Source organism: Spermophilus citellus (genome assembly GCF_964194105.1).
Source record: "Spermophilus citellus genome assembly, chromosome: 5".
In the NCBI taxonomy this organism is placed as follows: domain Eukaryota; kingdom Metazoa; phylum Chordata; class Mammalia; order Rodentia; family Sciuridae; genus Spermophilus; species Spermophilus citellus.
In genome coordinates, this window is record NC_138186.1 from 159,341,035 (window position 1) to 159,365,923 (window position 24,889).

At 38.9% G+C, this 24,889-nt stretch overlaps 1 protein-coding gene across 3 annotated transcripts in view; it reads right to left on the reverse strand.

Annotated features, from left to right (window-relative positions):
• Positions 1-7,163: 7,163 nt before the first annotated feature.
• The window catches only part of RMND1 (required for meiotic nuclear division 1 homolog), a 44,330-nt gene continuing 26,604 nt past the window's right edge, over positions 7,164-24,889 (reverse strand). For 2 of the 3 annotated variants that reach the window (XM_081295158.1, XM_081295160.1), the window contains 4 exons: positions 24,560-24,636; positions 19,010-19,130; positions 7,780-7,896; positions 7,164-7,368 (listed from right to left, as the gene is read on the reverse strand). In XM_081295158.1, coding sequence (XP_081151284.1) covers positions 7,336-7,368; positions 7,780-7,896; positions 19,010-19,130; positions 24,560-24,636 — 348 coding nt within the window. In that variant the 3' untranslated portion in view covers positions 7,164-7,335. Of the gene's footprint in view, positions 7,369-7,779; positions 7,897-11,130; positions 11,521-19,009; positions 19,131-24,559; positions 24,637-24,889 lie in introns of those variants that run through there. The other variant, XM_081295159.1, reaches the window with a different exon arrangement.

The window sequence follows — 24,889 nt, forward strand, 5'->3', positions numbered from 1 at the left end:
ACATTGATGGTGTAAGTGAAGCCAGGATAAATTTCTAAGGCCTGTCTTTTTTTTTTAACCACCTACTCCATTAGGCTTTTCCGAGTAATGGGGGGATACAGTAAGTGATCTTAGAGAATGGGATAATGACAGCTTTTTTCTTAAAACACTTGCCATTTTCCCTCACCATTATGATGCCTGACAGTTCAGGTTTCAAAGCACTGTTTGTATAGACTTACTGGTTAGTCCTCTTCATATACCTCCATCTTGTACCCCTCACCCTAACCGTAAGCTTTTTGAGCATGCTCTTGAGTACTGAAGGACCAAAGATGATTTATTTTTCCCATTGTAACTGAATGAAAAGATGTCTATTGTTGTAGAAAGCCTTTGGGTGTAGTTGGTAGGTGCTAGTGATAGGGAAAAAAAAAAAATATATATATATATATATATATTCATATATATATATATATATATATATATATATATATATATATATATGAATGATAAGAACTAACTCTGCTCTTAATATGCTCACAGTCCAGTGGGGAGAAAAACACAAATCATATAATATAGTTGGTTCTATTCTACAGATGTGCAAAGTACTGTGGTAGTGTAGTTGAAGTTGTATGTAAATGAATCATGAAGAGTGAACAGATTCAAGAGATGGGCTTAGTTCGGTGACATGTTGGTGGGGGTTATACATTTCTTTCCTTTATTTAATGACACGTTTACCTTGAATTATTTTCTTCTTGTTGGTGGGTGGCAAATTACCATCATAATTGATGAATTGCTTGTTTTTTGGCATATTCATTCTTGTTTTCTAGAACTGTGTGGTTCAGTTCAGTAGCTGAAAGCCACACATGTTATATAAACAAATTAATTTCTAGCCACATGTGCTCAGTGGCCAAGATGAGGCTGGAGACTATTATATTGAATTGCACAGATACTAGGGAAGATTTCTGTTGTTGGAGAAAATTCTATTAATGTTGCACTACAGTTAAGTTTTACTTGTCTATATTACTTGTAGTGCACTGAGTTAGGAATAGAACAAAGGAACTCAATAGTTTCCTTCACTGTCAACTGGGAGAGACATACTAGTTGGTAATTATGAATAGAGGGGAGACAGTGTAGTGTGTTGTAGTGGTTAAGTAGGCTTTGGGCAGAATCATGCTCCATTCCTTGTAAACTGTTAACCTCTGAACTTAAATTTTTTTTCTTTCTTTTTTTAAGACTCAAATAGGGCTACTATTTATCTTCAGAGTTTTATTAGTGAGATCCGGATCTTCAGATAAGAGAGGACTGGGAACCTGTGGCTCAGTGATAAAGACCCTGTTCAATAACCATTAAACCAGCCAAAAAAAAAAAAAAAGTTTTGTGAATATAAAATAGTATACACAAGAGGGTTTACTTGGTAAATAATGGGATCATTAATATATTTTTATAATAACACTGATTTTAAATAAATTTTTACAATAAAATTGGCCTTATCCCCACAAAGTTCTGTGAATTTAAAGATGGTATATACATTTTTGCTCTTTCCACCAGGATGGACAGGTCTTTTACTTCAAAAAACTCCCTGAGGTAGGTTTTTTTTGTTTTTTTTCTTTGGTGGCTCTAGGATTGAATCTAGGGGTAGTGCTACCATAGAAGCATCCTTAGCCCTTTTTATTTTTGAGATAGGGTCTCTCAGAAGTTGTCCAGGCTGGCCTTGAACTTGCAATTTTGCTGCCTGAACCTCCTGAGTAGTTGGTATTACAGGGTGTGTGGCCCACTAGGGTTATTTTTTCTAAGACTTGACCAAATCCTCTATCCCTAACCCTTGGCACCAACTAATTTGTTCTCTCTTTACTATAGGTTTTGAGTTTTCTAGCATGTTATATAAATGAAATTATACAATTTGTATCCTTTTCAGACTGGCCTCTTATTCAGCCAAGTGAAGTGAGAGAGTCATCCAGGTTGTTACAAGTATCAGTAGTTCACAGCTGCTCTTTCCCTTTTTGCTTTGGGGATCAAACCCTGGGCAGCTGGCAGAAGTGCTCAGTTATACCCCTGGGCACCACAACTGATTTTTAAGACACTTGCTTTAATTTTGAAACTTATTCCTTTCCTTCCTCCCCTCTTTTCTTTCTTCCTTTCTTTTCAGGTTCTGGGAATGGAATCCAGGGCCTCAGTATAGCACATAGTAAGCAAGCACTCTACCATTGAGCTAAACCCCCAGGCCTTGAAATATAATGTCTTAAACAAAAAATGTGAATCTGAATTCTTGCTTATAGTTCTTTGACTTTTATTCCACTTGGGATTTTTATGTATAAAAGTGAAATCTATGGCCAGTTGTGGTGGTATGTGCCTATAATCCCAGCTACTTGGGAGGCTCAAAATTCTGGGTTAGCCTGGTCAATTTAGTGGCAACCTGTCTCAAAATTTAGAAAAGGCTGAGAATGTAGATCAGTGGCAGAATGCCCCTGGATTCAGTCCTCAGTAGTAGTGTAAAAAGAAAAAGTGAAATATCATGATGAGATTTATAGGGATAATTTACTATAGATGGTTGTCAACTTATAGTGGTTTTAAGATTTTTCCACTTTATGATCATGTAAAAGTAATACACATTTAGTAGAAACTGAACTCAAGATTTTGAATAGTGACCTTTTCCTGTGTAAGGGTATGTGGTATGATCCTCTCAGCTACAGCTTTAGTCAGCCATTCACAGTGTGAACTGAACATTCAACTGATACTATAGAGTATGCTACATTCTTAAGTTAGGATGTTTGGTAAGTTAGGCATCTTGAATGCATTTTGGACTTGACATTTTAAATTCAGGATGGGGTTATTAGAGGAGGGGCTAATCCTATCATAAATAGAGGAGTATCTGTACTTCCCTTGATTACATACAACTGTATGTCTGTATTGATACCAGTGTTTTTCTTTATGAAAATGATTGGTTGGTGAGGCTTTTAGTTTTTAGTAGTTGATCCATATTAAAGATCTATAGAGTTGCAGCAAAGTCCTGAGGTGGAAAAAGTGGCTTTTGAAATAAGATTAGAGTAAAATGATGTTTGAGGATAAGAGGACCAGTCATGTTTAACCCAGCATGGCTATCCAGGAAGATCCTCAGTCCCAGGCAGTCCTGAAAAGAGACACCCAGAAAACCAGAGGGTTCTATCCAGCTCATCAAGTTTTATTAGTGAGCCATAGGACTAATATTTCAAAGACTTCATTGTCACCAGGGTGCAAAATCTCCCAGGTAGTCAGAATCCAAGCCACAAGTGGACTTCTGGATTAAGATCTACATCTTGAATTTAATGTTTTGTGGTTAGTAGGGGTTTTAGGTTTGATTCATTACATCATTTTGTTAGTTTGCTGCACTGTGTAAGTCTTTGATAAGTTCAAGAAGCAGTCTAATTCATTTTTTTATATTAGCAGTTTAAAAAGTTATGGTGATGAGTAAATTCCCAAGTTTTTTTTTTTAACCCTGAAGTTATCCATACTTGGAATTTTTTTAAATGACTATTAATTTTTTTATGTGATGCCAAGGATTGAACCCAGTGACTAACTTGTGCTAGACAAGTGCTTTACCACTGAGCTACAACTCCAGCCCCAGTGCCCGAGTCTTGTGTGTTAAAAGTTGAGTTTATACTTAATGAGAATCTTTCCTGTTTTGAGTTTTAAAATCCATATGATGTCTAAACTTAAATTATTTTAAGTTCTATAACTTAATCTGTTCCCTTTTCTTTTCATGCTGCCTTTTCTATAGATTTGCTGAGTACCTGTCCGTAAGTAGACTACATAGTTGCTTACTGGCTTCCTGCTGCCTTATTAGACAGCAAACTGTGGAAAGCAAGGGTCCTCTCTCATATCTTCACCACTATATCTTGGAGCTAAGAGTAGGTACACTGAAACTTCTAATAAATATTTGTTGAATTGGATGAAGGAATGAATGAGTAGGTTTTATAATGTGGCATGATTTCCAGATTATTACTGTTTTTTTTTTTTTTTTGTACTAGGGATTGAACCTGGGAACACGTACCACTGAGACATCCCCAGCCTTTTATTTAGGGATAGGATCTCGCTAAGTTGCTTAGGGCCTCACTAAATTGCTGAGATTATAGGCATGTACCACCACTTCTGGCAAAACATTTCTGTTTTCAAGGAAGCACTTAGACTCGTTTCAAAATTGTGCAGAGGGGATAGAAATATGGCTTTTGAAAAATTTCCTATCTGAAGCCTCAGAGGTTCTGGTACAGCAACTGTGGTTTAGAGCCCAGGAATCAGAAATACTAATGGATAGTCTGGGTGTTTGCTGAGGTACCTAGTTTGAGGACTGTGCTTTGGAAAAAACTGCTTTAAAGGTAAATAGTGAAGATAATTCATTAGTTAAGAAATGACAAAACTAGAAATGTATTGAAAGTAATCTCTTTCTTGCCTGCTGTGGAATTATTCAAGAAGGCATCCAGAATACCTGTCAGCAGCTCCTGGTACATACAGAGTATGTGGAATTCTAAAAGCCTTTTTAGGCCTGGGCTGGAGAGCCAATCCATTTTAAGCAGTGGTAAGTTCATTTTATATTTAAATGAACTCCATTATGATGCAGGATTCAGTACCTTCTATCCTTTAAGTTTAAGATTTTGTTTAAGGTGAACACATTATCTTTATTTATTTTATTTATCTTTACGTGGTGCTGAGGATTGAACCCAGTGCCTCACATGTGCGAGGCAAGTGTTCTACTGCTGAGCTTTAACCCTGGCCCCATTAAGTTTTAGTCTTAATGTTACTTAAAAGATTCAAAGGGGGATTCTAGAAATTTGGTTCAGCCTCCATTTAATCTCATAATCATAAATGAATTTTTGCCTAATAAATGGGATTGTAGGAATAGTTAACACTCCCATACTTCCACATACATTACATTAGTCCTCACAGCAGCTTTATGAGGGAGTATATTATCAAGCCAAAAAGATGAAGAAACTGAGGCCCAGAGAATTTGAGTGACTTGGACAAAGTAAGTGGTGATAAAGCAGGAATTTAAATCCAGGTTGATCTTAACCACTGAATGCTCATGGGTGATAGGAATTCTTATACTACTTTGTGGCAGTGGGGGAGTAGGGCATTTGTGAGCCATTGGTAAATGTATTTACTTTAAATTCTCAGTATCTGGCTAATTTTCTTGGTCATTTTGTTCTTGAGATTGTAGTCGTGAAAATAATTTCTTGTTATTTGTATTTCTAACTAAAGTAATTTTTAAAGCTTTTTCATAATTTAAGTTGGAAGATTTTAATCATAAAAGTTGAATTGTTTGAATCCATAATTTTCAGTTTATCATACATATTGATATCTAAAATAATTCGGTTATACCTGATTTTTCAGTCTTTGTGTCTAGTGGAATGTAATACCATGAATTGATGTTTACCATGATTTTTTTAAATACAAGTAAATTATTAAAATTTAATTTTGTTCCTTTTATTTGACAATTTGTGTTACATCCCCCCCCCCGCAAAACTTTATCCTAATATAATAAATGTTTATAGACTTAATGATTCTTTCATTCTGTGCAACATTTGTATATAAATTGTTAAATTTTAATTTGCTGTCACCAAAGGCACTAAATATTCATGTTTTTTTCTGGATTGAGTTTAAATTGTTACTTTTACCTAAACAGCAAGTTCTACATGTTTATACTTTGAGTAAAAAGTTTTTGGAGGTATGCTGCTTAAATCTTAAATAGATTTGGGGCAGGGGTTGGGGGGGGAGGTTAATGGCCCTGATTCAAAGAGAGTTCAAATTGTCTTCTTGTTATGGCTTCCCAAAGGTTTTTTTAAAGTTTTTAAAGGGCGTTAAATACAGTGGACCAAACTATACAGGATAGGTAAAAGATGCCTCTTCTGTGAAGTGTAAGAAGGGAAGATGGGAAAGGAGAACTGGCTTGATACACTGATTATAGGTGCATTCTACAGCATGCTCACCTTATGAACTACATGGAATTTGATTTTAAAAACAATTTGTCATCTATCCATGTCTACATCCTTCTCAGAAAGTTTGGTTACCCTTGGAGTTACACATAACTCAAGTGGAAAATAGAAACACTATGTATTATGCTGAAAATGATGCCAGATGTTCATTCACTTAATATTATTACAGCAGATAAAACAAAACGTCTATCAGGGTATAAGGTGAGTGTATTTTCTTGGTGGAATACTATGCATCACTTGAGGTCTAAAATGACAGTTTCCTTGGGTGCCGTGGTGCACCCACTGGCTTGGGAGACTAAGGCAGGAGGATCACGGTTTCAAAGCCAGCCTCAGCAACTTAGTGAGGCCTTGTCTCAGAATATTTTAAAATAAATGGCTGGGGATGTGGCTCTGGTTAAACACCCCTGGGTTCAATCTCCTGGTACAAAATGACAGTCTTGCATTTTAGAACAAAGTAATATTGTGTGAATGTGTGTGTTTGAAAAAGCAAATTCATCTTGGTGGAGACTAGGGCCCAAGGAAGAGTATGTATTATTTATTTATAGATGGGGTCTTAATGGGTTCTTCAGGTTGGTCTTGCTCATGGGCTCAAGCTCAAGTGATTTTCCTGCCTTAGCCTCCTGAGTAGCTGAGACAGGTGACTTCAACCCCCCCCCCCTTTTTTTTGGTGTTTGTGTTGCTAGTGATGGCAAAAACACCCTAGTACTGAGCTGCGTCCTGAGCCCTTGACTTGTTCTTTAGGTATGTAAATTCTTTCTGCTGGGTAGTTTTTTGATTTTCTCAAAGTATGTGTGAAACCAGAAAAGTGTCTGTGGGAAGAACACATACTAGTGAGCAGCTGACTCAAATTATCATCTAAAATAGGTATGATGTGCTTCTACCATCAAAGCCTGTCTTGATACTGTGTATGTTAATACTCCTGAGATCCTGTACTGTTTTTTTAGCCAAGGCCATGATGAAAGGGTGGTGTTCAAATTCTAGGCCTATTTAAGAAGTATGATTGTGCCTGCAGTGGCACAATCCTCAGCAACTTGGTGAGACCCTGTCTCAAAAAGTGCTGGGGATGCAGCTCAGTAGTTAAAAAGTCTGGGTTCAATACCAAAAACCCAGGGGAATCCGCTGAGATTTCCTGGATGCTAAGGTTATCCAGAGTTGTTTAATCTGAGGAAAAACAATTTCCTTTTGAACTGTCATTGATGCAGACTCAAAACACTGTACTCTTCCTAATTTTTATTCAAGCAATAATATATTTAGAGCTGAAAAAGACCATTGTAACAATTTCTTGATATTTGAAATAATTAAATATATTTAAATAAGAGATCACCCAGTAGTGAATGTTCATTTTTGATTGCAGAACTTGAATCATCTCTTGAATCTCTCTTTGGTTATCACAGGATCAGAAAAATACTCGTCCCAGCTCAAACATTACCTTAGGATGAAAAAAAAAAATTAACTCCACAGTAAACAAATGTATTGCTGCAAACTACAATGACTTCTAGGATCATGATTAATGAAAAATGCTCCTCGAGTAAATACTTGCCTTTCTACATGCCAAGCTGCAAATCTGAGGCCCAGTCAATTGATGTTGGGCTATACATAATAAATTCACAACTAGAACTTCTAAATGCTACCTTTAAAATGTGGGACCTTTCCAACAATTACACTTAATGCAATTGCAAAATATCAGTCATTTGAAACTTGAGCCCCTTTTGTGAATAGAATTAGTAATTAAAAGTTATCCCCTTTCCTGCTATAACTTTGTATCTCAAATTGTCTTTATGATCATAGGCCCTTCCATTGTAAAAAGGTAGAAAATGATTGTGCCACAGTTTCTATTCACCTCAATGGTGATGAGGATGACGATCATCCACTCCAAGCGCAGTGCCCTCTTCTCATTCAGATGATTCCGCATTAGATCTGTTAATTCCATGCAGTGCTGAAGTTTTTCATTCATGACCTGTATTTAAAAAAAATCTTGGTATCATACTTAAACAATTTAAATTTACTTATTTATTTTTTTAAAGAGAGAGGGAGAGAGAGAGAGAATTTTTAATATTTATTTTTTAGTTATCGGCGGACACATAAAGCCAGGCGCAGTGGTATACCCATGTAATTCCAGCAACTGAATGCTAAGGACAGCAAGTTAAAGACCAGCCTCAACAACTTAGGTCCTGTCTCAAAAAGAGCCCTTTTTGGGGATGTAGCTCAGTGGTAAAATGGCCCCTGGATTCTATGTACAGTACTGCAAAACAAAAACCCTCCCACTTTTCATCTCTTCCCCAAAGTCAAGAAGCCATTCTTTCCAGTCAGTCTCCTAGAGGCATTTTGTAATGCAGATTTAAGAAATGTGTGCATGCCAGTCTTTGTAAAGCTCTTCCATCCCCCTTGGGGATTGAACCCAGGGTGCCCTACTAGTGAGCCACATCCCCTACCCCCCTTTTTTTGTATGTGGGGGGGCTCTTGCTAAATTTCCCAGGCTGGCCTTGAATTTGCCATTTTCCAGCCTCAGCTTCCCTAGTTGCTGGAATTACTGATGTGTGCCTGGCTATTTCTAAGATTTTTGTAGAAGATATAAAAAATGAGGTTTCTGAGTCTTTGTTTTTGGTAGCTGCCTTAGTTTTGGTAGTGGAGATTAAAGAGCGCATTCTTCTGAGCTACATCCCCAGCAGCACCTCCCCACCTCCTTTTTTTCCTCCAAAGGCACAGACAAGTTTATTTAGGAAAGGAAAGACACATTCAAGGGAAAAGGGGTGGGGGGGGGCATTTTCAATAGAGATGCCTTTGTGGTCAAAGAAAGCAATACACAAGGGAGAATGCAGACTGTCTCCAGAGGGAGAGCAACCCTTTGGTGTGGGGTGTTAATAGTTATTGAGGGACAGTGCTAGGAGCTGGACAAGAGGTGGAGACAGGGTGGAGCTGGAGAATTTCACTCCAGTTTTTCTTCTGCACTATCCTTCATTTTACAGGGCATGACTGTAAACTTTGTATCTTAATGGCTTGTGGGTGTTTCCTTTAAGATTATGTAACCCTAACCCTAACTCCCCCCAATTTGATCCCTTAATCTTAAGGGTTGATGAGGGGTAAAGATCCATCACCTATGGCTACTTCAGGCTGGCAAGGGGTGATGACCCTGGCTGGTCAAAGTCTCATAATGACTATTCTAAAGGAGATATACCTTGTCTCAGTTGATCCCTGGCTGTTTTAAAAATTTTATTGAGATGGGGTCTTACTAAATTGCCAAGACTAACCTTGAATTTGCAATACTGCCTCAGACTCCTGATTCCCTGGGATTACAGGCATGCCCATCATCCTTAGGTGGTTAGCAGTTTTAAAAGGCAAATATAGCTGGGCCTGGTGGCACACCCTTGTAATCCCAGCAAATCCCAGCAATTTGGGAGGCTGATACATAAGGATCATAAGTTTAAGGCCAGCCTAGCAATTTAGCAAGGCCTAAGCAATTGAGACCCTGTCTCAAAATTTTTTAAAAAAGGGCTGCAATGTGGTTCAGTGGTGAAGCTGCTGGTTTTGGGGATTCACAGAAAATACTGAATTTAAAACCTGTCTGACTACTGGCAAGTTATATACCTGCTTAATATCTCTGCTTTGTGCTTTTTTGTTTTTTGGGTTTTTTTTTAGTTGTAGATGGACACCATGCCTTTATTTATTTTTATGTGGTGCTGAGGATGGAACCCAGGTAAGCGCTCTACCAGTGAGCCACAACCCCAGCCCCCTGTGCTTTGTTTTGAAAACTGGAAAGTTCAGGAACAAACTTTCCAAAATAGTTTTGAGCCAGGCATGGTAGTGCATACTTGTAATCCCAGCGACTCTGGAGGCTGAGGCCTTAAGCAACTGAGACCCTGTCTCTAAATAAAATACAAAAAAAGGGGCTGGGGATGTGGCTCAGTGGTTAAGTATCCCTGGGTTCAATCCCTGGTGACAAAAGAAAAAGGGAGGGGGTGTCATTCATGGGAGTATGCTGAAGTGCAAGTTTATCCAGTGAGGATTGAGACCAATCATGGTGTGAAAATTGACAAAAAACTCTTGGTGCATCCTGTTCATGGATTCTACAGTGGTGAACTACAACAGTAACATTCACCCACACTCTATAGACTTCATGGTCACCTGTGATTTCTAATCTGAATATTTTTAACAGTGTTTCCTTCCTTCCTTTTACTTGACCACCTCCTTCCCTTTCTTCCCTCCCTTTTTCTGTTGATTATTTCATCTTGGCCTACAAAATGTTCATCCTTAAAGTTTACTTCTGTCTTCAAATTACCTACTCACCCTTCTTAATTTCAACTTTGACTAAATAAACATCTTCTTCCTCCACTTCCTCATCACTCAACTTATTTAATTCTTTAGGACTTGTATATAATTCACCTGTACAAGTATCCTATTAAATATAAGTTAGTTCCAAAACCCAGTTAACCCAAGCATTTGACAACATGTTGAAATGTGCAATCAAGAGCTTCTGCTACTACATGCTTCCTATTTCATTTAGCTGTAGAGGCACTTGTATCACGTAAGCAAATGAAGAAGAAAAGAATGGAAGGCTTCATGGGGGTGCTCAATGTGAAGTAGGCCTTCAACAGGCAGTTGCCAGGAAGAAATGGGTGGTGGCAGAAAGGGGACATTTATTTCAAACAGGAAACAGCACACAGGGAACACATCTAGACAGTGCATAACTTGGAAGAAGTGCTTGGAAGTCAGGTAAATATATTCTCAGAGGCACTGAGTACCCAAGTAGTACAGGTAGAATAACGCCCCCCATCCTATAGATATTCACAGCTGTTGCTAGAACCTATGAACATCACAAGACTAAGATTGCTAATCAGCTGACCTTAAGACAGGTAAGGCTAGGTTATCTGGGTGAGCCCAATGTAATCACGGGGTCTTTTAAGTGTGGAAGTGTGGAAATAGAGGTAGAAGAATTCAGAATGATACAATGCAAGGAAGACTCAACTTGCCTTTGCTAGACTGAAGTAGGGGCTGAGTCACAGGATGTAGGCAGCCTCTAGAAAGAAAGATAGGCCTACAAACTCCTTGATTTTAGCCCAGTGAGATCTATGTCAGGCTTCTTACCTATGAAACTGTAAAATGGTAAGCTTGTGGTAATTTGTTACAGCAGAAACAGAAAATATGCCACACTATAATGTCTAGGCTTTATTAAAAGAGAGTCCTTCCCCCCCCCCCCCAATCCTGAAATACTTGTTTTAAGATTCACTGTTCTACAGGAAAGAAGGCAGAATGGCAAGTGAGACCATATGTCTCTGCTTTCTGGACCGAGGGTGCAGAAGGTCTTAGACTAGTCCAGGGGAGGGAGGAGGCCAAGCAACAGTAGGGATGCATGTTAACTATGGGGGGACTTCAAGGCTGGGATCGGTATGGCAATCCTATCTGTTGTTCACTAGTCCAGGGCTTATCACTAAATATCTGCCAATGAATGAGTGATACTTAATTAGGAATGGAGAGATGGTCTGACAGATGAGAAGTGGAGGGTGACACAAAAAGAAGACTCCCGGATGACTTTAATTTTCTGACTGACTGACTAGATGGTGAGGCTTGATGGTTCTGCCAGTAGCTAAAATAGAAAACAGGAATGGGTCAATCTTTTCTGAAGAATACAATGAGTTTCACTTTGAAATGTCAATACTGATCTATTCTACAAATTCAAGAACCTACTGTATGTGACAGCTTTGCCCAAACTGGGAAGCAAATAATCAGTCTCTGATCTCAAGAAGCTCACATTACAATAGAAATGGCACCTGTATTTAGAAGGAAAGCTATAAGATATGTAAATGCGGAAGGGGTCTGTGAGATTTGGGAGGCAATTGAGCAATACTTGGTAGACAAGGGATTAGGGTTATACCTGAAAATTAACAAGAAAAGGTGGAGTATAAGTCATGAAAAGGAGTGCTCATGGAGCAGGTAGCACGAGAACCATCTGTGACAGGAACACCAATTTGATAAAATGGCACATGGCACTGGCTGCAAACTGGTTTCTGTACCCCTCCCCCACAGTGCTCTAACTGCTCTCTGAAGATTTTCTTCCAGTGATCCAATTACCAAATGAAATGACCTGACCTCTGCCCTCAAGTTTTTTGACTGCTTTTCAGCACATCTTACGCCCCATCTCCTGATTTCCCCAAGACTTATCTTGGGGGAAAAAACAAAAATAAAGACCAGCTTTCCCCTAGTCTTCTTGAAAGACCAAATGGCTTGTTGAAGGCCAGAACCAAATTCATTCTTCTTTTGATTTAGCTGTGGTGCCAACAGAATGTTGAGCTGTCCCCGAAAGGCCATTGTGATAAAGGCTTGATCTCCAGGTAGAGTTATTGGGAAATGGTAGAACCATTAAGAGGTGGAACTTAATAGAAGATCTTTAGGTCACCGGGAGTATGCTTCCTGTTTTAGTCAGCTTTTTCACCCACTGTGGCCAAAAGACCTGACGAGAACAATTGGAAGAGGAAAAATGTATTTGGTGCTCAGTTTCAGAAGTCTCAGTTCATAGACAGCCAGTTCCACTTTGGGCCAGAGGTGGGGCAGAACATCACTTAACAAGGGCGTGGCAGAGGAAAGCAACTCAGGAGTAGAGAGAGCGCCACTCAAGAAGGACAAAATATATGCCCCCCACCCCCGCATGCATGCACCCATCAACCCAGCTCCTCCAGCCACACTCGACCTGCCTACAGTTACTACCCAGTAAATCCCTATCAGTGGATTAATGCAGTAATTAGGCTGTCTCTCTCAACCCAGTCATTTCACCTCTGAAGCTTTCTTGCATGGTCTCACACATGAGTTTGTGGGGGATACCTCATATCTAAACCACAGCACTCCCTAGCTTGTGATGTAAGTGGTTTGCTCTGCCACATGCTCCCACCATGGTGTGCTGCTTCATTACAGGCCCCTAACAGTGGGGCCAATTGATCAAGGACTGAAACCTCCCAGACTGTGAGCCAAAATAAACCTATGTTGCTTGTAAGTTCATTATCTCAGGTATTTCTGTTAAAGTGATCGAAAGGTGACTAACACAAGTCACTTTTAAATCTTACACACTATTCAACTAGTCTTGATTGTTTGTGGGGATGCCAAGAAAATACTTAAGAGAAAATGTAGTTTGAGAACTTATAGGAATGCTTCCTAACTCAAGTGGAAGATTTAACACCAGAGAGATGCCTGAGTGAGACTGGGTAGTGAACAACTAACTTGCTAGTGGTGAGGGAGGGCGGTAAAACAGGCATTTTAAGGCTACCTTTCACTTATCTGACCACTCTTTGATGTCTACTCTGGAGCATGTTGGGCACTTTGAAAAATATAAGGAAAGGAATACTGTCTTTCTAGTCTTCAACCAAGTCTTTCCATAAATGCTTTCATTCATACAGGAGCCTATTATGAGCTCTGATGCTCTAGTGACTCAAAGGACAGAACTTCCCTTAAGAAATGCATAGCTCTAGAGACAGACACGCAATCAGACCACTGTGATACAGTCTGAAGTGCTGAGCTGGAGGGTTCTATCAGAAATAAAAAGCACAGGAAAACTTCTAGGAAAGATTTGGGCTCATCAGGCAAAATGCAGTTAGGGACAGTGTTGGCCCAAGGACACAGAATGAATTAAATCACACCAACTTGAAAGGGTATGAGAGCGACTTTTTAATGGTGCTAGATTAAATAGATCTTTACTTGGGTACCCAAGACCTGTGGAGAAAGCCCTAAGCAATGCCAGCTACACAAGTAGCTTTTTTTTTTACTCCCTCCCTCCCCCAGCTTTGTAGAGATGTAACTGACAAAATATTTTTACTTGTTTATAGTGTTCAGTGCAATAATATGTATCCTCCCTGTGTACTCAATGTTCCTCAAGTCTGTTATTATACTTATATAGACAGTTTATATAAAATAAAAAAAAATAACTGCCTCAGGACTGACTTTCAACAGGAATCTTCACATTTGGGGACTGAGTAGACCCTGCTCCCTGCACTCTCGGCTGAGCCAACTTTCCAATGGTGGGTACCAAAGAATCTTTTCCACTCAGAGGAACTCTGTCCCTGGGCAAGCTCAAAGGGACCCTTTATGGCATATCCTTCCCTCTGGTTTAGCGGTGACAATGCAGTGGCACATTCTCAGGGTTTTCCTTTCCTTCTTAGTAGGTAATTGATTCTTTAGCATTACTCTTCTTCCACTGAGGGTTTCATGTTGAGTGTAAGGAATCTGAGTGAACTCTTAAAAGGCATTCTTGTCACTTCTCTTCCTCTGGATCATAGGCTCAGTATCTTCCTTGCTCAAACCTTCACTGTTGGTGTTGGGCTGGCCTTGAACTTGTGATATTCCTGCTCTGTCTCCTGAGTTACTGTCACTATAATTATGTATCACTGTACCCAGCTCTTTGTGGATTCTTTGGTATATTCAACATAAAAGACTGTAGTGTTTGTGAATAAGTTCAGTTTTACTTCTCTTTATAGGAGATTTTACATTTTGCAGATATAGATAAAACTACCCATGAAGGATTGGTGACTTGTGTAGCTGGCACTGCTTAGGGCTTTCTCCACAGGTCTTGGGAGCCCAAAAATGGAAGAACATTTGATTCTTCTAGCTGTTAATGTGTAGCAGACGTATAACTGTTAATTCTTTATTGGAGGAACTCAATCTCAAACTGGCCTTAACAGTGGAAGAATGGGAACACTTATTAGAGAAGGGTGGGCTTGGGTAGCCCTCTTGTACTCTCTGATGTGTATACTGTAATTTTTAACACTTGTACTTGATCTTGATTATGATTTAGTTGATCACTAGGGTTGTGAATCAATTGTAGACTTTATTTCAATAATTACATCATTTAGCAGTGGCATACATCTATAGTCTCAGCTACTCAGGAGGCTGAGGCAGGAATGCTTGAGCCCAGAAGTTCAAGGTCAGCCTGATAACACAGTGAGACTTCATCTCAAAATAAATGAAATCAAAATAATTTTTAGGGCTGGGGCTGTGGCTCAGCAGTAGAGCGCTCGCCTCGCACGTGCAAGACCCTGGGTTCGATCCTCAGCACCCCATACAAAAATAAATAAGTGAAATAAAGGTGTTGTGTCCAACTACAACTAAAAAATAAATATTAAAAAAATAATAATTTTTAATCCTTTTTTTTTTTTTGGTAGCGCTTAGGATCAAATCAGGGGTCTTGTGTCTACTAGGGTCCTGAAGATGGAATCATTAAAGTAACTGATAGTGAGTGGAAAGATAATGTGGGTCAGCATTCACAAAGTAGGCCTCTAAAAATTTCCCCATCTTTTTCTCAAAACTATTATGGCAGGCAGACTTCTGAGATGCCACCCAAATATTTTCCACCTCCTGGTGTTGCTTCTAGGTCATCCCCTCCCCTGGAGTGTGAGCCAGGCCTGTTGATTTGCATTTAACAAACAGAACACAGCTCAAGTGATGGGCTGCCCTTCCTGTGATGAGGCTACAAGACAACGTGAGACTTCCTGATCTTGCTAGCACCCTCTTGCTGACAGTCTCCTGCCATCTCACTGTTCACTATGATGCTTCACTATGATGAAAGCTGCTATGGAGAAGCCTTTGTGCTAAGGAACTGAGGTCTCAGGCCAACAGCCTAAAGAGGAACTGAACCTAGGCAGCAACCACATGAATGAATGAGGAAGTGAATCCTCAGTCAATCCTTGCAATGACTGTAGCCTTATGAAAGATTCTGACCTATAAAACTACGGAATAATAAGTATTGTTTCCAGATACTTAAGTTTTGAGGAAACTGCTTGTTATACAGCAATAGCAACACTTTATCTTCATAAACCTAGCATCTGTGTTTTTTTTTAGGAAGTGGTGATTGAACTCAAGGGTACTGGACAACTGAGCCACATCCCCAGCCCTATTTTGTATTTTATTTAGAAACAGGGTCTCACTGAGTTGCTTAGCATCTTGCTGTTGCTGAGCCTGCCTTTGAACTTGCGATCCTGTTTCAGCCTCCTGAGCTGCTGGGATTGCAGGCATGTGCCATTGCACCTGGCCTAGCATCTCTTTTATATCCTCTAGATCGTATAGTCCACAACCACGAAAGTCCAAAGTTTTTCACGTATCCAGAAAACTAGATTGTGAAATCTGTGTTTTTATTAGACAATGGTATCTAAAATTGTGTTTCTGTTAGACAACGGTATCTAAAACTGATGGAGTCCACTGAAAATATATTCTTACAGGGTCTGTGATCACTGTTTCTATGCCATTAGAAGCAACATAGCTAGGATGGTTATCTTTCCCTGACATTGGCAATAATGTCCATTTTCTTGTCTTAGAAGATAAGGAATACCAAGATGGGTGACAACTGTAGATTCTTTTATTGTGGTTAAGGAAGGAACAGTGTCTGACTGGGAGGAAAAAATGTAGATGCCATCGTTGCTATAGCATTCTATGAGCCTTGGAGGAGTTTTGCAGTTTTATTCTCCTTGCTGTACTGGGGAATGAACCCAGATGCACTCTACCACTGAGCCTTTAAAAAAATATTTTGACACAAGGTGTCATTGTGGAGGCTGGCTTTGAATTTTTCATCCTTCTGCCCTAGTCTCCCAAGTAACTGGGATGATAAGATTGAGCTACTATGTCCAGCTAAGTAATTTTTCTTTTCTTCTTTTCTTTTCTTCTCTTTTTTTTTTTTTTTTTTTTTTTTTGTGCTGAGGATTGAACCCAGGGGTGCTTAACTACTGAGTCACATCTCCAGCCTGCTCCCTTTAAACTATCTTCAGATAGGATCTCACTAAGTTGTTAAGGCTGGCCTTGAACTTGTGATACTCCTGCTTCAGCTTCCCAAGGCACTGGTTATACAGGTGTGCACAACCATGCCCAACAAGTCATTACTTTTTGATGGAACAACAAGGTGAATGTAGGGAGTGATTGGAAACAAGACTGAAAAAGGAATAGAGTAGTGAGGACCTTGTATATCAAGCAAAACCCACAGAATATAAACACTTGTGGCAATGAAGGAAACTGGAAGTATTAAAATTAGTTGGAGGGAATGAAAAAAGACAGTTAACAGACACTCTCAGGAGAGAAACAGAAGGTGTAAAGAAGAAACAGAAATTTTAGAACTGAGAAGTGAAATACAAGGAAATAAAAAATTCATCCTCAATAGGAAAATGAATATGACAGAAGAAAGAAGGGGTGAACCTGCATGTGGAACAACAGAAACTACCCCACCCGCACGACAGAGAAAAATGCACCGGAAAAAATGAACAGAGCTTCAAAAGACTTGGACTATAATAAAAGATCTAAGGTGCAAGCTGTAGAATGACAGCAGATTTCCTGTCAGAAGCCAGGGAGGCCAGGAGGAAGTGACCCAGCATTTTTCAGGTGTAAGAAAAGAATTATCAACCCCAAATCCTGTACCTTGTGAAAAGATCTTTCAGGAGTGGAGGAAAAATTAATGGAGGGGATGCAAAAACTAAGTAAATGTATCAGCAGACTTATCTTTAAAAAGTGGCTAAAGAAAATTCTTTCTCTCTCTCTCTCTCTATTTTTTTTGGTACCGGGGATTGAACTCAGGGGCACTCAACCACTGAGCCACATCCCCAGCCCTATTTTGTATTTTATTTAGAGACAGGGTCTCACTGAATTGCTTGTGCCTTGCTTTTGCTGAGGCTGGCTTTGAACTCTCGATCTTATTGCCTCAGCCTCCTAAACCGCTGGGATTACAGGTAAAGAAAATTCTTGAAAAGGAAGGAAATAATAAATGAAGAAATTATGGACATAAGAAGGAAGGGAAAGAACAGAAAGATAAGAATATGAGTAATACAACAAACTTTTCTTCTGAGTTTTTTAAAACTACATTTGATGGTTGAAGCAAAAATGATAACACTATCTGATTAAGTTCTTAATATCTACAGAAAAAAATGGGAAAAAGAATAGTTAAGATTTACAAATATGGGAAAGAGGGATATAGTGGGAAGTAAAGTTTATATGCTTCATTTGATCTGGTAAAATGTGGAAACAGAAGACTGTGCTGTCTGTATAATGACCATAATAGCCACTGAATATATGTGGGAGGAGATATGCTCAAAACATCAATAAAACAAAATTTTTAAATAGTCTCAGCAATCCTCAGGAAGTCAGAATTGATATACCCAACAATATGGAAGGCTCTCAAAGGCAGTACGTGCTGGTCAGTGAAAAAAGCTGATTTTAAAAGTTACACACTGTTATTACTACTGCCAGGGTGTGAAGCTGGTGAAGCATTCTGATCCTGTGGCTACATGGATTGACGTGTGTGACACAGTGTCACAGAACTCTGCACCTGTAGCACCACCACTTTCTGTTTGCTCTTTCGCCACGTAGTACACTCCACGGCTTCCACCTCCACAACGGCCTCGAGAAGGATGCCTCTCCTCTCCAGGCACTTTTTTTTTAAATATTTTTTAATTGTGGATGGACACAAGACTTTTATTTTTATGTGGTGCTGAGGACCGAACCCAGAGCTTCACACGGGCTAGGCAAGAGCTCCACCACCGAGCCCCCACCCCATCCCTTCTCCTCTCCATTTTACCTCCACTCTTCTAAGTACCTCAGAGAGAGTTTTCTTTGGGTAACTTATTCTTATCTAATCTCAGCACTTCTTAAATTTAGTTTATTACCCTTCCCCTGATTCTTCTTTGTTTGGCCACCTTTCTGCCTGTCACCTGCAGACAAATATTAGTCAACTTTTGTCCTCTCCTCTGGCCTGCGATTGTCAGTCACTTGATTCATCATACAGGATTTTTCCTTAAGTTTATTTCTGTTTTCAGTGTCTCCATAATAATTCAGGACTTCCCAAACTCTTGCCTAAACATGACAAGAATTTCCTAATGCACTGTTAGGCCTTCAAACTCCTACAAATCTCATCTTTGAAGCAAAAATATCCTGACTCAAAAAGTTGAAATGTGAGTGTAAAGAGGACAAAAGGGCCATTTGAAGAGATCTGAACAGAAGTTAAAGAAGATATATCCCTGAAAACAGTTACCATGTTCACTTAATTTAAATGCCACAGTCATGCAAATTATAGGCAACAACATTTTCTCTCTTAACAAAAGTACAAAGTACAAACATACCTTAACTCTTCGAGTAATGCTAAGGAATTGACAAGTTTTATCATAAAGTTCCTCCAAGTTTTCCCTGTCCCAGTAGAAATCAGGAGTGATCAGGAAGTCTGAACTCAAGTTTATACGGTGCCTTAAAAAAAGGAAAATTATAATCTTTTTATCTTGAACTAAAAATCAGTGTTTCTATTTCATACTTATATTGTGCTATATGAGAACATTTTAAAATGCTGACATTTGCAAAATACTTGTAACGTAAATCTAAACACTGAAAAAAGAATTTTAAATTTTCAACCAAATTAATCCAGTCTTTAATTACATTCTGTTTTCAATTTCTAAAGTTGTTTCTTTTTCATTACAAAAAGCTTATAATATACACACACATATTTGGGAGGGATAGGTAATACAAAGTTCAGAATTTAAAAAATATATACAGGTATAAGCCTGTCATCCCAGCAATTTGGGAGGCTGAGGCAGGAGCATCGCAAGTTCAAAGCCATCTTCAGCTGGGATGGGCACACCACACATAATCCTAGCAGTTTGGGAGGCTGAGGCAGGAGGATCAAGAGTTTAAAGCCAGCCTCAACAAAAGTGAGGCACTAAGCAACTCAGTGAGACCCTGTCTCTAATAAAATACAAAGAGGGCTGGGGATGTGGCTCAGTGGTTGAGTGACCCGGAGTTCCATCCCCGGTACCCAGCCCCCAAAAAAGCCATCCTCAGCAATTTAGTGAGTCCCCGAGTATAGTAATTTAGCAAGATCTTGAGTAACTTAACAAGAATCTCTCTTTTAAAAAAAAACAAAAACAAACAAACAACAACAACCAAAAGCCTGGGGATGTTGCTCAGTGGTTAAGGGCCCCTGGGTTCAATCCACAGTACAAAAAGAAAAAAAAAATGTGTATATACATTTATATGTATAGGTAAAATTGACAAATAGTACTCTTAATTGTGGGTGTGGGGGGTGACTGAACCCTGGGCTTCATTTTACCACTGAGCCACACCCATCCCTTTTTAAATTTTTTAAATTTTGAGATGAGGTCTGGCTAAGTTGCCCAGGCTGGTAGTAAGTTTGCAATCTTCCTGCCTCAGACTCCTCAGGAGCGGGATTACAGTGTGGCCACCACACAGCTTTCTCCCATTCTTACCTTCAGCTCTCCTCTCCTCTCACTTCCTATGGTGGCCACCAGTTTCCTCTGCATCCTTCCAGTGATTATGCAAACACTGGACAAGCAGACTCACACATCCATTCTTTCTCTCCCTCTCAGTTTCTGTTTTGTATACAGGTCTAAGTTTACTTAAAAATTTTTAACTAAATGAAGATTTAAGTTGTAAAAGTTACACATAAATAGTTGCTCACTATAAAAAAGAAAATATCCTAGAGAGGAGTTGAGAAAAATAGTGGTAAACCCTCGTAAATACATGACTCAAATCCTTTATTCTCTCCAATGACAGGCCCTGTGAACACTTCAATGTGGCCTTATAGATGCTCCCTGCGCATACATGCTATCAAACTAAATATGAATGATTTTTTTCTGTTGTGACTTCACCCAATATACCTTGCCATGTTTCTTTTCAGATTCATCACCTTCCTTTATTAACATACATGCACTTTTATTTTAAGAATAAGGAAACTTTGGATAGAAAAGTCATCCTTATAGCGCTGGGGATGGACCTCAGTGGTAGAGTGCTCGCCTAGCATGTGTGAGACACTGGGTTGGATCCTCAGCACTACATGAAAATAAATAGAAAATAAAGGTATGTGCCCATCTGGAAGCCTTATAGAAACTTACAAATCTAAGTATATTTAGTTCTAACTTTTGAGGCTTTATTTATTTATTTTGTGGGACTGCAGATTGAACCAAGCCCTTTATCCATTATACATAAGCACTCTACCACTGAACCACATAGCTAGGCCTTTTTATTTTATTTGGGGATGGGGTCTTGCTAAGTTGCAAAGCCTGGCCTCCAACTTGTCATTCTCCTCCCTCAGCCTCCTAAGTAGCTGGGATTATAGGCGTGCACCACCTAACTCAGCTACTTTTGAGGTCTGATATTATAATTTGCAGCATCAGCTTCTGCCTGCATTACTAAGAGAACAAGAGAGAAGAATGCAGCTTTTCCACTTCTGCCATGGGATTGCTCCTAAAGAATGACCTTGAGTTAGGATCCCTAACCTATGAGAAATGCATGGATGATGAAACACTGAACTACTTCTCTCCAGGCAGAATATCTAAGAAGCAGCAGCAGCCTAGGGTAAACATTTACAAGGAGCTCTGGTAATTCAATACATAAGAAGGAATAAAACTGGATAATACTGCCCAGTGAGACAAAAAGCAGTATCCAGGATGTTTCATTCCATAAATCCTTGGGCAATTATAAGAATAAAACAAACTGAAGCCAGGTGTGGTGGTGTATGCCAGTAAACTCAGCGACTCAGGAGGCTGAGGCAGGAGGATCACAAGTTTGAGGCCAGCCTCAACAACTTAGCAAGGCCCCAAGCAACTTAGTGAGACCCTGTCTCAAAAAGGGCTGGGAGTGTAGCTCAGTGGTAAAGCACCATTGACATCAATCCCTAGTACAAAAAATTAAACTGAAAACATTGCCAGACATTTATTTAGAATGTGCATTACTGTATTTCATAAATTTTAGCACACAGTCCTTTCCATTTAACATCTGTAAATATGGGAGGTATCTTAAAATTATTGATGGTGTCTGTTAAAATGTGACAGTTGTGACTTATTTGTCATTACCTTGAACTATTTCCAATATGCTTCCTTTCTGCATGTTTAAGAGGGAATCCATATCAAATAAGACTAAAGGGCTATGTGTGTAAAATCTAAATTCTAAGATTAAAATGCATTATTATAATTGCTAGATATGTTGAACATTTTTTTCATACTTTTTGACCATTCATATTTCTTCTGTGAAATGTTTGTTCACTTCCTTTGCCTATTTATTGATTGGGTTATTAATTTTTTGGTGTTAAGATTTTTGAGTTCTTTGTATATCCTGGAAATTATGCCTTATCTGTGGTACTGGCGGGGCAGATATTCTCCCATTCTGCAGTATCTCTGTACATGTTCTTGATTGTTTCCTTTGCTGTGAAGCAGCTTTTCAGTTTGATACCATTCCATTTACTGATTCTTGATTTTACTTCTTGAGCCTTAGGGAGTCTTGTTGAGGAATTTGGTTCCCAAGCTGACATGTTGGCGAGTTGGCCTATTTTTTCTTCTAGTAACTGCAGGGGTCTCTGGTCTAATGCCTAGGTCCTTGATCTACTTAGAGTTGAGTTTTGTGCAGGGTGAGAGATAGGGGTTCAATTTCATTCTATTACATATGGATTTCCAGTTTTCCCAGCACCATTTGTTGAAAGGCTATCTTTTCTCCAATGTGCGGTCATAGTGCCTGTATCTGAGATGAGATAACTGTATTTATGGGGGTGTGTCTGTGTGTCTTTTATTGTTCATGTCTGTTTTGGTGCCAATGCCATGCTCTGTAGTATAAATTAAGGTCTGGTATTGTGATGCCCCCTGCATCGCTTTTCTTGCTAAGGATTGCTCTGGCTATTCTGGGCCTCTTATTTTCCCAAATGAACTTCATGATTGTTTTTTCTATTTTTGTGAAGAACGTCATTGGGATCTTTATAGGAATTGCATTAAATTTGTATAGTACTTTTGGTATTATGGCCATTTTTATAATGTTGATGCAAATTAAAACTACACTGAGATTCCATCTCACTCCAGTCGGAATGGCAGTTATAAAGAATACAAGTAACAGTATATGTTGGTGAGGATGTGGGAAGAAAGGTACTCTCATACATTGTTGGTGGGACTGCAAATTGGTGCAACTACTATGGAAAGCAGTATGGAGATTCCTTAGAAAACTTGGAGTAGAACCACCATTTGACCCTGTTATATCCCACTCCTCGGTATATCCAAAGGTCTTAAAATTATCGGACTGTAGTGACGCAGTCACATCAATGTTTATAGCAACTCAACTCACAAGAGCCAAGCTATGGAAACAAACTAGGTATCCTTCAACAGATGAATGGATAAAGAAAATGTGTTATATATACCCAACGGAATATTACTTGACATAAAGAATGAAATTATAGCATTTACCGGTAAATGTATGGAACTGGAGAATACCATGCTAAGTGAAATAAACCAATCCCATAGAACCAAAGGCCAAATTTCTGACTTGTGGATGCTAACCCACAACAAGGGAGGGTGGTGGGGAGAATAAAAGTCCACTGGATTAGACAAAGGGAAGGGAGGGAGGGGGGAATAGGAAACAATAGAATTCATTGGTCATAACTTTCCTAACCTTGTATTTGTATAAAAAACCAGGGCAATTCTACACCATGTATGACCACAAGAGCGGGAACCTAAAGAGAATTAGTTATACTCTATGTGTGCATATTCTGCCAAAATACATTCTACTGTCATACACAAAAATGAAAAAATGCCAAAATAGAAAACTTTTTCTTACAGACAGAAAAACAATAAAAGGCAGCCATTCTTTTCCAGTTCTTTACCTAACCACTAAAGGTTTATGAAAACATTATCAGTATGAACACATGATGTGGCAATGATTCAATATGTAGACAAATTCCATCATTCTCTTAGGTTACTACAATTCTATAACTAGATAACTCTGTTTTCATGGAGGAAGAAAGTTATATATCTTTTAAAATTCTTCTTAGTTGTAGATGGACACAATACCTTTATTTTTATTTTTATGTGGGGCCAGGGATCAAACCCAGTGCTTCACACATGCTAGGCAAGTGCTCTACCACTGAGCCACAATTCGGCTAAAAGTGGTGTATCTCCTGAATTCTGGATCCATTTGACATTTATATCTCCTGAATTTTTCATTTCAGTATGAAATAAATATAAACATAAAAAAGCATTATTATAGTTTAAGTGGCAGGGTTTTCCTTGTCTATGGCATTTTATAGTGACTGAAATTCAATGAAACATGGTATATAACTTTTCAGTAGCAATTAAGTGATTTAGCAACATGATGCAGTGATATATTTTTACTGAGAATTCCCATTAACCAAATTCTAGACTGAATCTTCCTACCTTCAAAGAGCATCTATTGTGCCCTTGATATGGTTTAATGTAGACCAATTAAAATCTCTTATACATGCTGGTTATCCTCTAGAATAGTCCTAATACAGCCTGCTTGGTTCTCATGGGTAAGAGTTCTCCATGCTAGTAATCAGTGAAAGAAAAATAGCTGTAAGGCAAATGTTTTTTTTTTTTCTCTGTTTTTGATACTAGGGATTGAACTCAGGGGCACTTGACCACTGAGCCACATCCCCAGCCCTATTCTGTATTTTATTTAGAGACAGGGTCTCACTGAGTTGCTTAGTGCCTCGCTTTTGCTGAGGCTGGCTTTGAACTCGCGATCCTCCTGCCTCATCCTCCTGAGCCACTGGGATTACAGGCGTGTGACACCATGCCCGGCTTAAATGTTTTCTCTTTAATATACAGGAATGTTTTCTTGATATTTTAAGCATATGAAATGTTATATTTACAAAAAGAAAATTTTACCTTAGGGCAAAGAGTTCACCCATTTTCTGCATAACTTCTTTATGAGACAGTTTCACTTTCTTGCCAGCTTTTAAAGCCTATTTGGGAGGGGGGAAACACACACAGTCAGCCCTTTTTCTGTGGGTTCTTCACCTGTGGATTCAACTAACAAAGAATAGAAGTATTTTTAAAAATTACACCAGCACTGAGTATGGGGACGATTTTTCCTTGTCACTGTTCCCTAAATGGCACAGTCTATTACAACTATTTACACAGCATTTATTTATATTAGGTATTATAAATAATCTACAGATGATTTAAAGTATACAAGAGGACATGCATGGGTTACAT